Source organism: Perca flavescens, chromosome 4 (assembly GCF_004354835.1).
Source record: "Perca flavescens isolate YP-PL-M2 chromosome 4, PFLA_1.0, whole genome shotgun sequence".
Classification (NCBI taxonomy): domain Eukaryota; kingdom Metazoa; phylum Chordata; class Actinopteri; order Perciformes; family Percidae; genus Perca; species Perca flavescens.
This window is the reverse complement of record NC_041334.1, coordinates 31,411,090-31,425,004: the sequence shown is the minus strand read 5'-3', so window position 1 is coordinate 31,425,004 and position 13,915 is coordinate 31,411,090. Positions and strand designations below refer to the sequence as shown.

Genomic DNA, 13,915 nt, shown 5'->3' with positions numbered 1-13,915 from the left:
GGTTTGGTTTGTCTTGGCACATTACCATTGAGAATAAGAATGGTATTTACAAAAGAGTAAAATCTCTTTGTGAAAACTATGGGGTTAGTTTCTGCTTTACAAGAACTTTTTTGAGAACAAAACAACATTAATATTGTAGCGCCGCTTACCACTGGGTCCTAGTTTTAAAAACGTTCAGTACCGTAGTCAATACCAGAGACATATCAATGGATACTGTTTCTAACTCTAACCTGCTGCATATCATAGTCTGCTAATACTTCCCTATATGTTTCCACCTTGCTACACACTTAGCTCTTCTTTAATCACATATACATTCGTTGAATAGTTTCTGCCATCAGGGTTATGATAAAAGAAGACAGAGAAAACAGCAATGCAAGCATTGCATGATAATTGCCCTTAGCTTTGAACTGACACAATCATTTTTCTCTTAGTTGTTCTCATTATAAAAGCCCTTGTTCAAACTGGGCTCGTGATTTTTTTCCCCTTCTGCAGTCATTGTGAAATAATTTATTTGTTATCTAGCTTTACACCAAAGTAGCACTTTAAAATATTGCTACCAAAAGAGCAGCATTGCATTCTAGAAAGCAACTTTAACAGCAGTTTTGAAACACTTTAACAGTTTTATTCTGCAATTCTATAAAGCCATTTTGGAAAACATGTGGTACCTAATTGATTCCATGAAGTATCTTAAAGAAATTTAAATCAAAGGGCTTATAGTCAACTATTCTTGGTAAACTTTCACTACTTCACTCAACTGTAAAATACTACTGTGTAATATTTGCAATATGTATGCTCATTACAAATGCAATATCCCCCATAGTTGTACCCTCCAGTTACAGTATTCATAATTTATTATATTTTTGAACTCTTTTGTATAGTATCTAAGTTTTTTGTCTTATTTTATTTTAATTTATTTACCTTGTATAATTTTTTTTCTATTTTAGTCGTGTGCTTTTCTTTGCACTTAACTCTTTTTACTTGACTCAAATACTCTGCACAATAATTCCTATGTGCCTGGACTGTTTGGTGTATGCACACATGGCAAATAAAAATCTTCAATTTCTTGAACTTTAATTTCACACCAGCAGTTGGTCTGAGTAAAACTAACAGAAAGAACTAAAGACTAATATAGAGAGATACATAATGCAGAGTATGGTGGGCCTCATGCTGTACGATAAAAGCTGCAAAAGTCCTGTAAAGCCTGAGGAAAGAATTAAATCATTGTTCTCTGGTATTTCAAAGTCTCTGCCCTTTTCCACACTGACAACTGAGGGAGAGACATGGGAGTAAAGCAGAGTAGTCAAGCCACACTAATGCATGACAGAAAGAAAATGTATACAGTATGGACCATAATAGTCTCCAATGATCAATACAACACCACTGTAATAGATACATTATATTGTTATTGTGACTGATTTATTGCATTTTATTGTTTACAGTTGCCTGTTCCTTCAACATTTAATGTGCACGGTAAATTAACTGAGGAGGCTATGGTAAGTGTATCAGACAACACTGCACTTACTGTTGAGGAAAGACATACTGTACTATACGTGGGTGGGGGCTTAGGAGCATGAAAAAGACAAGGAGATACAGCAGTGTGACATACAACTATTTAGAAAAAAAAACAACCTGAACTGGCAGGATATTTCAAAGCAGCTGCAGTCAAGCGGACTCAATAGAGCACCAGCAGGAGCTAAAACTATGACAATAGCAAGATGACTGTCACAACCAGCTTGTGAAGTACTTAAAACGTAATATATGCAGGGCCAGGGCTATAGCGAGGCGCACACTGGTTAAGATGCTATTAAAGCTTTTTTTTTTTTATGGAATAACTTCAGCTGCAGCAGCCCATGCTTTTGTCCTCTCCCCAGTGACAACCATAGCCACTGCCAGGTTTATATCAATAAGGACGTGCAGGGCTTTTGGGGTTTATGAAACAATCCCAATTGCACAAGAATTGGTTGATTGGTTGATTTCTCAGCACTTGAACAATAATGTGGGAGTCAGAGAGAAGTTTGTGTCAAAACGTTTTTTTTTACCTAAAAATGAATCATTACTTTCTTTTTGTCACTTTTCATTCTGGTGAGTACATGGAGGAGGCCTAAAGTGCCAGTAGCGACATTAACACTTGTAAATGTTCAGTGGAGCGGGTTGCTGAGGATGAAGACCCACTGGTGCGCAGTAAGGCTATCCTTTTTTGGATCAATACAAACTCAAAGAAAGGACAAGTTGATTTCAGACTGTGACAATATCTTGAGCCAGCAATAGATTGAGATGCTGAAAAGAGCTATGGCACCTCTGAAATGTCTGGAGTGGGGACATGCTTTTAGAGCAAGTACAAAACCATTTGGATCACCCAATAATGGCACTTATCAGAGGTGTTTTGAATTGCTCAGACAGCTCAATCCATTCTTTTGGAGAGCATATCACACTTTTTTAGGACTGCTGGCTGAGGACTCTATCGTTTTCTGTCAGCGGCAATTTGTAGTAAATTTACTTAAAAGAGGAGAATACGTGTTATTTAAAATTATAATAAGCTTTAATACATCAAGACTTGATTTGACACATGTCCCAATGGAGAGTGATAATGGGGCATTTTGCTAAATGATCATTTTTGAATAGTTACACTGGGGAGTCCTGGCCAAAACTCCAAACTCTTCCATTTAAATAAGATAACAGTAGGATCAAAAACTGGGTTACTGCTATAACATTGCATGCACTTCAATATGGCTTGATTGTATAAAGGTGTGTCATTACACATATGGATTATCGGTCCATTGGCCCAGCGGGAAGCATTCACCACTTTTGAAATTAGTTGGATTATTGGACTAAAGTGAAGTGCTGCCTGCAGACAGATAATTTTTTCTCATTCGTACAATCTGCTCAAACTCCACTTGGCAATGGGAGGTTGTAACATCAGGCCTGGAGCCCAATGATAATGGGAGCATTCAGACTTTATATGACAAAAGATGGTGTGTAGGCTTGTAATGATCTTTGTTACAATTATGGCACCATTCATGCTTCACTCCTTAAAGGGGTTTAAACAAAACAACACTCTATGGCCAAAAGTATGTGGACACGCGAGCATTACAGCCATCTGTTACGGTTGGACATCTCATTCGAGTGTTTCTGCTGAATTAAGTGGACCTTTTGAAATATTCACTTTTTGAATTTGGGGATCTGCACTTTATCTTGGTTATAGTTATTGTCTAGTATTTTGTAAAGGTGTGACCATTATGCTTGAAACAAGCTAATTCAAACAACGCGTTGCCTGTTTTCATCACTCACTGTATGAAGTGAGTGCGAATGTTGGATGGTCAGTTTAGAAAAAAGTTAAGATTATTGCCGGATACAGACCCTCAAACACAGACATTGAAACTGTGTTGGGGGAAGGGTTTCATACGCTTTTCAACTATCTGACAAGCACTTTGGTTAGGCTATACTGACAGTTTAAGCCCATATGGGCTGGGCATCATTCGGTACAGACCACAAATCAGTCAACTAATCAATCGAACCAAAACCATAGGCAATAATATTCTGCTATGACAGCCTCCATTCTTCTCTTCTCATCTTTAACATTGGTTGCAGGAATTGAGGTGTTGAGGTGAAGGCCTTCCACAAACTTTTCACATAGTTGGAATCACATTATTGTCACAGATATTATTGTATATGGAGATTATCATTAAATTAAACTAAGGGGCCTAACCACAAAATACAGCCACAGACCGAAAGTACTAAAATCTTGTGTGGACAGGACCATATAGTGTATGTGATCCAATAAAATGTAGGCCCTCTGTAGGCTGTAGAAGAAAAAATATGAGAAAACTAATGAACTTTGATGAGATTATCAACAAACAGTGGACTGTGTTTAACTCTGAATTTATTACAAACACTACCTTCAGGAAGTCTTTCTGCATTTGCGCTGTCTGTTGCGGAGACTCATTTGAATTTTTATTACAGGCTTATGACCTGCCAGATTCCGTCTGAATGCTGCCTCACTTAAAAGCTTTGCTGTGGTTTGGACACTGGATGTGGTTTATTCTTTGGTTACACTGGCTACTGCCAGTGTCTGTTGCTCTTTCTTTGTATTGTTGGGCAGACTGAAATAAGTCTCTCATTATATCTATGAGTTTACAAAAAATCTGTTTTATTTGTGAAGCATACATCCTTATTGATGCTGCTTGTAGTTTTGGGCTAACACTTGCTTGTGCATCGCTCCAGCATTCTGTCAATGACTGTGGATCCTTAATTGGAATGTGTTATGTGGCAAATGGTTTTCTTTTGGATAAGGGTGATTAGGGTAGTTGATGAGGTGAAGGCTTGGGGAGAAGGAGGGGATGTTTTAGCTCCAGGGCCTGCAGCATTATTCAATTCAATTCAATTCAATTTTATTTATATTATCAAATCATAACAACAGTTATCTCAAGACGCTTTACAGATATAGTAGATCTAGAGTAGGTCTAGACCACACTCTATAATATACAAAGACCCAACAATTCTAGTAATTCCCCCAAGAGCAAGCATTTAGTGCGTGGACATGCAGCTATTTCTCCTGCAGACTGCACCACTAATTTAAATCTACAGCGAGGAGTGAACTACTGTATTTCAAATGTACAACAAATCATATCAATCGTCCCCCTCCCTCCCTTCAAACACCACTTCACCTGTAGAGCCTGGCAGTTATTGACCAATGAGGACGAAACTGGGTTGCAGAAGCTAATCAATGCCATATCTCAATTGAGAGAAGGAGGGGCCTAGGGAGGGGTGGTGGGGGTCGAAAAAAGAAACAGACACAAATCAGTTAGTATGGAGGCACCTCAACTATACCTCTCCTCCCTCCACTCCTTCCACCACCCATTCTCTCCAACCTGCCTTCATCAACCCCTTCCTCTTTCCTCCCTTCTGCTATTCATTTGCTTTTCCGTCTTTTTTGTTGTTTGTTTGCCCCTGGGCTGAAAACTCTGTGTGTATATGTGCTCCATTATGTATATGTGTGTGTGTGTGTGTGTGTGTGTGTGTGTGTGTGTGTGTGTGTGTGTGTGTGTGTGTGTGTGTGTGTGTGTGTGTGTGTGTGTGTGTGTGTGTGTGTGTGTGTGTGTGTGTGTGTGTGTGTGTGTGAAAGTGCTCTGAAATGAGGCATTGATTCACAGTGTTCTATATTTTCTCATCTGGCATACTATTACAGTGTGAGTCAATCAACGCTGTATTTCTTTCTCTCTCTCTCTCACTCCCTCTCTCTCTCTCTCTCTCCCTTACTTTCTCCCTCTTTCTTTCCCCACTCTCTCTTTCTATGAGTATCATAGTATCATGTTGTTGAATGAAAGTGTTTACGAGGAGTGGTGTATGCCGTTACAAGAGACGGGTTTGGAGAGTGAGTGCATGCGTTGTGAGTATCAGTGGTGTGTTTTGTACCTGTGCATGCTTGTGTGCATTTTCTATGGATTATTCTCACTTGGAGCACAGTGCTAAGCATCAGGGGTGCGTGCTCTTTTTGTGCACTGTGTGTGGGCATGTAGTGCTGAGGCACTGCATACTGTAAATCTTACAGTGTGTTTGAGTAGATGCCAGAACTTATTTTTATTTTATTTTTTTGTGTGCGTAAGTATTTATACTTGTGAGGGAGGATTTGCTGGTGGGTATTTGTACCCTGTGGTTTGTACACACACTGCAGTAGCTCGAGCTCTGCAACTCCACCCTGTGACCCACACATACGCAAACAACCACACACACGTGCGCACAGAGAAACACATCCTCCCACTCGTGAGGACTTTTGCCAGAATCGATAGAGGCTTTCTAATGCCTCCTGCTGTAGTACAAGTCTGAAAGTGGAGCGAGGGATCACAAATATGGCAGCCAGGGCCTGACGTTTGGGACGCGCCCCATTTTAGGCCTGCCTTACGTCACTATCTCCAAAAAAACCTTCTTCATTCATCTGCTGAATAGCTTTGTACTTCTACTTACGTAGGAAGCAAAATTTTTCACTGGTGATATCTTGAATTATAATGATGATTATGTACTTTTCACATTGGTGTTTTGTGCTTATTTCCAGGACAGGTTATGAAACTTGCATCAGTTATAGCAATTGAATGTTTTTTTGGTGACTTAGGTCCACAATAACTCTAACGTCCTGCAGTTGGTTGAAACGGCAGTGAAGTACTGAACGTCAGAATGTTGTTAATGCTGGAGATGTAAAGAAGCTGTCTAAATCCTTTCAAAGATTCCTGCCAAAACAGATCCACACTGACATCTTATACAAAATACTATAAGACACTATTCAAAATAGGTTTTTATATATATATATATATATATATATATATATATATATATATAAGTGAGGAAAATAAGTATTTTAACACCCTGCTATTTTGCAAGTTCTCCCACTTGGAAATCATGGAGGGGTCTGAAATTGTCATCGTAGGAGACTCTGCCTTTAAAATGTCCACCTCCACTCCATTTATTATCCTTAATTAGATGCACCTGTTTGAGGTTGTTAGCTGCATAAAGACACCTGTCCACCCCATACAATTGGTAAGAATCCAACTACTAACATGGCCAAGACCAAAGAGCTGTCCAAAGACACTAGAGACAAAATTGTACACCTCCACAAGGCTGGAAAGGGCTACGGGGAAATTGCCAAGCAGCTTGGTGAAAAAAGGTCCACTGTTGGAGCAATCATTAGAAAATGGAAGAAGCTAAACATGACTGTCAATCTCCCTCGGACTGGGGCTCCATGCAAGATCTCACCTCGTGGGGTCTCAATGATCCTAAGAAAGGTAAGAAATCCGCCCAGAACTACACGGGAGGAGCTGGTCAATGACCTGAAAATAGCTGGGACCACCGTTTCCAAGGTTACTGTTGGTAATACACTAAGACGTCATGGTTTGAAATCATGCATGGCACGGATGGTTCCCCTGCTTAAACCAGCACATGTCAAGGCCCGTCTTAAGTTTGCCAATGACCATTTGGATGATCCAGAGGAGTCATGGGAGAAAGTCATGTGGTCAGATGAGACCAAAATAGAACTTTTTGGTCATCATTCCACTAACCGTGTTTGGAGGAAGAAGAATGATGAGTACCATCCCAAGAACACCATCCCTACTCTGAATCATGGGGGTGGTAGCATCATGCTTTGGGGGTGTTTTTCTGCACATGGGACAGGGCGACTGCACCGTATTAAGGAGAGGATGACCGGGGCCATGTATTGCGAGATTTTGGGGAACAACCTCCTTCCCTCAGTTAGAGCATTGAAAATGGGTCGAGGCTGGGTCTTCCAACATGACAATGACCCAAAGCACACAGCCAGGATAACCAAAGAGTGGCTCTGTTAGAAGCATATCAAGGTTCTGGCGTGGCCTAGCCAGTCTCCAGACCTAAACCCAATAGAGAATCTTTGGAGGGAGCTCAAACTCCGTGTTTCTCAGCAACAGCCCAGAAACCTGACTGATCTTGAGAAGATCTGTGTGGAGGAGTGGGCCAAAATCCCTCCTGCAGTGTGTCGAAACCTGGTGAAAAACTACAAGAAATGTTTGACCTCTGTAAACAAAGGCTGCTGTACCAAATATTAACATTGATTTTCTCAGGTGTTCAAATACTTATTTGCAGCTGTATCATACAAATCAATAGTTGATTTTTTTTTTAGATTATGTCTCTCACAGTGGACATGCACCTATGGTGACAATTTCAGACCCCTCCATGATTTCTAAGTGGGAGAACTTGCAAAATAGCAGGGTGTTCAAATACTTATTTTCCTCACTGTATATTACAAATGTCAATAGGCTCACTGTACCTAAAATATGCACTGTACAGCTGTATTATGTTGGAGAAAATAAATCACAATTAAAAGACTGAGATTGGGGTTCACTAAACCAAAGAAAAATTTCACAGTCAACAGTCACTCCAAATACATGCTCTATCTTTGTGGGCCTGTACGTCTGTTCTGTCATCCAGCCATGATTTCAGGGAGTTTGTAGTGTTTCTTATCATTCAAATATACTTGAATGATTTGAATGTCCTTAAACAATGCAGTGATTTCCACGTGGGTAGTAGATTTAATTATGGCAGCAGAAAGTTGTTTACCATTAGCATAATCCTGTGTACCTGGAGTTTGTAGCACTATAATGGAATGAGGGATGTGAAAACAATGTGTCATCTATCACAAATAGTTCAATGTCAGTGTCACTTTAACATAAATATTTTTGCTTGTCGCTTGTTTATCTAAAGTCTCTCCTGACACTGCACCTGCTCAGTTGTGCGCGTGCACACACACACACACACACACACACACACAAGGCAGACCTTAGTACTTTGTCTGAGCTACACTGACAGCCTACAGCTATGCTTACAGGGCATTTCCTCTAGGAAGCCAAATCCCCTCTTCTCTCGGCTCACCTGGCAGCGAAAGAAAAAAAAGACGGCAGAAAACTTTTTAAATGTAAGGGTTGGGGAGCAACTTTGACGATAAAAAGCGCATCAGGACGCGAAGTGAAGGGGAAAGACGCTTTAAGGGGGAAACAAAGGGATTTCATATGCAGGGTTTTGGTTGTGTCGGCCTGTGAGTGGGGGATTGATAGAGGATGGAAGTAGGGACAGAATAACGTAGGTGAAAAAAACCCCTGAAGTAAGAGCGGAAAGAGGGTGCATTTGTGTGCCATAAAACGACCCACTGCCTTTCCCAGGGCCAAGTCCTCACTCTGTTTCTAATAAACTCATTTATTCTGTTTTGCTGGTATTACCTCCACCAGCAACAAAAGACATTATCCTTGTCTGCCTCTCGAAATGCTCTGCTTCAGGGTTTGTTGAGCATCTAGGTCTGTCCTATGGCATTACCTTTGTTTACTTAACGCTCACCATCGATCAAATGCAAACCTGACTGTCCTCCGCTGGCAAAGACATTGCTAATTAGCATTTCCTTCTAAAGCAAAGTTGATTGCAAGTGACTGATTAAATGTTGTTGATGTATTACTATGTAGCAAGTGAAGCCAATTACAGGCTCTTTCCCTTAAAGATGTAAAGACAGAATCCTTTAAAAAGGTTGTTTTTGTGCCCATTTCTTCTGGTCCGTGTCAAACAATAGCAACAAAGGCACAACATCAATCGGCAGCACATTTTGTGTGAACACAAAATTGCATTCTGGTTTTGGCCAAATATTTAATCTCTCTCTCTCTCGCTCTCTCTCTCTCTCTCTGTCTCTCCCTCCTTCTTTCTATAAGAATAATATGCCACTGGGAAGTGAAAAAAAAAACGAGAACACGGATCCCCACTCCTCCGCTCTTCTCGGCTGCACGTCTGTGATGTCATAATCACTCACATCAAAGACTGTGCGCTCAACACGGCGACTGTCAGCTTCCCTGGAGGCGTCATTAAAAACGAACAGAGCAAACCGAGCCAAGCCTGACAGAGACGCATCAAAACTTCCGAACACGCACATACGCACACACACAAGCGTGGGTGCATATGCATTCAGGTGCATGCACACTCAAACACGAACTGAAATGTATTACAGACACACATGCACAAGCTCACACACTAATATGTAATCATCAAATCATCATGTATACACTATCACACTAGCACAAGAAAATGCTCACAATGCATATAATCCCTTATTCACACATACAGAGACTCACTCACACACACACGCTAACAATTGAATGTCTACCTCTTATTTGCCAATGTCAAAAATCCCTCATTCTAGCATGCATGAATAGGAACTAAGCATCAAAACAAGACATGCGCTGCTTGCAGCTGCATTTGTACATGTGAGGAGTAACATCCACAGCATGTGAACATCTGTTGTGAAGATATGCTGTCGTGATGTACATCCATGATGCACACTCATGATGCAGAGCGTGCACATGTACAAAATAACCTACATCCACTCACACGCTCTTCATCCCTCTCTGTCTATCTCTCACACCCTTGCCCACATGGATGCACACACACACACACACACACACACACACACACACACACACACACACACACACACACACACATTTACACAAACTGGAGGAAGGTATGCCTATGATGCGATGTTGTGTGTGGCTTCTCCCTACGGGTTTATGTGTGTGACTGTCAAAGTGAAGAGAGAAGGAGGCAGTATGGGGGTGTGGGGGGATGAGTGGCAGAGGGCGGCAGAGGAAGAGGATATTTAAGAGAAAGAAGGGCTGTGCTCATGTCTGGTCTACAGCCAGTGATTAACAGAACATGACAAGCATGGCAAATACAGTCCCCTTTTTATTTGAAAATAATATAAGGCACTATATGTTAAAAATGAGCATCTGTGTTTGTGTGTATGCCGGAGTGAATGTTAGATGTGTTTATATAAGATTATGCTTCTGGGTGGACATGGCGTTCCTCATGTATGACTTACCCCTGGCAGGGTCTTCTGCTCGTGCAATGCATTCTGGGCTCTCAGGGCCGACTCTCTGGCACAGTAGGTAAGGAAGGCACAGCCTGAAAAACAGCAAGAGAGAAAGAGAGAGATGATTATGTTATGTGAACTGGGGACAGAGAAGGAGAGAGAGACATGGGAGGGGGCTGCACCAATCGCCTGCGAATATCCAAAAACAATACACACACACACACACACACACACACACACACACACACACACACACACACACACACACACACACACACACACACACACACACACACACACACACACACACACACAGTACTGTACAATAAGCCTGAAGCCATAGCACTGTGTCTACATGGCCACACTGGGAATTGGCTCGTGTTTGTGTGTGCGCCTGTGCATGTTTGTGCACAGTGAACAGTATTTCAGCGACTGAACAAACGGAACATTCCTTTTTTACACAAATGCAATCCATAAGCATGCAAGAAAAGACATGAAAGTGAGACCAAAAATTGCGGCTTTGGAGATACGACGATTTGTGCATTATGTTGCGTTACAGCCATTCTGCTCGCAAAACACATTCAATCTGACTGCTTTCTGCCTGGCAGTCTGAAATAGCAGTTATCCATTCGTCCATCGCACTCTTCTGGCTGCTGTGACAGGGATAGACATTTCCCTGACAGCTTCTCTCTCTCTCTCTCTCTCTCACCCCACCCCCCCTCCCCTCTCCTCCCTCCACCCTTCATTTCTTCGTCTCTGTGCTCCATATGTTCCAAGACTACCCACAATCCTCGGTTTTGTTAGCACCTGGGCTGACATGTGGGGGTGGAAGGAAGATGGAGACGCAGGAGGCAAGGAAGAAGAAGAAGCCGTGGGGGATATGTAAGCAGTTCCCTCGCCACCCCCTGTTGACAACGAGGCGCACGCCACTGTCAGAGAGCTGACAAACTGTCAATCTGCAGATCAAGGCTAATGATTCATATGTTTGACAGTTTAATAAACACTTACAAAGACAATCGCACAATAGGCTGCTGTGACACAATTCAATATGAGGCAAATATTCTGCTGGTGTTTTGCATATTGTCTTTGGTTAAGAGTTTGGAATTTTTTTTAACTAAATGAAAAGAATAATAATTTAAATTCAATTCAATTAAATTAGGTGAAAGAAAAAAAATCATCCACAAGGGACAATTAGTCTCTGGGTTTGCACAGTGATGATATTAGCAGGCATTTGAAGCATTCAAAGGGTTCTTTTAGTTAATGGGGTAGACACAAACATGACAAAAAAAACTCCTAATGCACTGGCTTTTGGGTAATTTCTTTCCCATTTTTTGGATCACAGACGTCTCCATGCACATATTGACAAACTGTTCCCTGCTGCCATGTAACTAACACAAGCACAAGGAAACAAAAGAACCACAGTTTGTTCTGGGAACATCAAGGGCTGTGCCGACAATTATCACAGACCCATTCCCCCAAAAAACACAAACAGTGCAGATTATAGATAGCCCCTTCCTCTTAAAGCTCTTCCCAGTTTTACTTTTGTTTGTTCTTTTTGCATACTGGGGGCTATTTATTGTTGAGGGCAGCACCATGTACTGTATGTAGAAGCAGCATGCCTCCCATCCTCTCGGCTCCGTGTCTTTAACCCCGGGTCGTCCTGATGGCGGGACACTGGGGAGCTCTGCCTGTTGGTGTTTTTAATTAACGGGTCTCTCTCTCATTAGGCGAAGTGGGAGCTGGCCGTTGACAGCTTGGCTACCTCCTCATCCTCTCTGGGCCTGTCGTGTTAAAGCTACATGCCGGTGCCTTCCCACAGGAAACACACGCAAGACTCTGATTCACACGCCTGACACTCACTCGCATGTTTGGAGTGCAGTCACCCACAGCATCCAGAATATTCAGTAATGGAAGGAGTATTCAGATCCAGCAATACCATACCTCAATATAAAAATATTCAATATTATATATATTGCACTTTTGATTATTACTTTATTTCCTGTTTGGTTAATCCAGTGGTTCCCAACCTTTTTCATCTGATCTACTCCCATAGCCCTGTCAGACGAGGTCAAGTTCATGCAAGCCTGTAGAAATTACATTTATATACAAATACAATTATTACAAGACATGTAATGGCACCAGGATTATGTCTTCCATTAATTTAACAAAGAAAATGAGCTAATTCACATATTTGCCAAATTGCAAAATGTTGACACTGAACATATCAGTAGATAAGTTGTTGAGAGACGTGTCTTGTGCACACGGCCTTGTAGCTGGTAGATTACTGGTTATTATGACAATAAATACAGTATATACACAAGTAAATACATACATACAAGCAAACACGTTCCTACACACACACAGAGATACACACATGTTCATACACACACACACACACACACACACACACACACACACACACACACACGAAAAGTGACAGTCAACAAACGTTCAATTTATCATCATTGTCACAAGTCAGATGCTGGCGGCGGCTCTAGTATCTGACTAAGACCCATATTGGCCCAGGAGAGAGAGATAAGCTGTTTGTTTCTGCTGTCAATGCTGCCAATTTGGTTTCCCATCACTTCAAATTCAAATCAACAGCAGCGCAGAGGGGATCTGAGAGAATGTGTGTGTGTGAGACGAGAGGAGAGAGATGGGGAAGAGAGAAAGAAGGGCAAGGGAGCAAAAAGAAAGAGGGGGAGGAGAACAGCAGAGAGGAAAAGCAGAACAGCGAGGGATGCTCGGTAGGAGAGGGAGAGGGAGAGGGAGAGGGAGAGGGAGAGGGAGAGGGAGAGGGAGAGGGAGAGGGAGTAGATAAGATCACCTAGCTTTTGTGAACACCATCCCCTTGTGTCCTACACTCGCTTCTTATCTCAACCGCTGCAGACACACTAAAGGGACACACACCCACAGAGAGAGAGAGAGAGAGAGAGAGAGAGAGAGAGAGAGAGAGAGAGAGAGAGAGAGAGAGAGAGAGAGAGAGAGAGAGAGAGAGAGAGAGAGGAGAGAGGGGGGGAGAGAGTGAACAACAGAGAGGAATATGGAGAAGAAAAGGAGAGAAGATGAAAGAAAGCAGCAAGGGAATGGTGGAGACTATGAATACTTACTGGTGAGGAAAGAAGAAAAGACACAATCTTCAGTGGTAAAATCCACTGTCACCAGGCCTCATTTAAATGACAGCTGTGTTGGACCACATAGAGCTTTGACCTTGTTAACTATGGGAAACATGTAATTGGAGAGCTGCCTTTGCTAGATGTAGTTTCCCAACAAGTTGACTGTTGGGGAAACTATATATATTCATATCTACAGAGATGACATTTGGTTTTGAAGTAATCTTCTTCAATATATCAATATATTTAAAAAACAACATTGTTAATTTGATTTGATCTTATGATCTCTGATGGGTAGGATAGCATTTGGACAATAGGGTCATAGGCAGGATTAGTATTATATTATTGTTTTTATTTCATTTTATATAATAACTGATTTCATTGGCCACTTTAAAGTTGATTCGGCTAACATTATAGCAAGCAGTTGCCTATTTACGCA

General features: G+C 41.6%; 1 protein-coding gene across 1 annotated transcript in view; it reads right to left on the bottom strand.

Annotated features, from left to right (window-relative positions):
* celf4 (CUGBP, Elav-like family member 4) overlaps nt 1-13,915 on the bottom strand; it is a 78,370-nt gene that overhangs the window by 46,646 nt on the left and 17,809 nt on the right. The window contains exon 2 of the mRNA XM_028574813.1: nt 10,373-10,455. Within this exon, the coding sequence (XP_028430614.1) occupies nt 10,373-10,455 (83 nt within the window). The remainder of the gene's footprint in view (nt 1-10,372; nt 10,456-13,915) is intronic.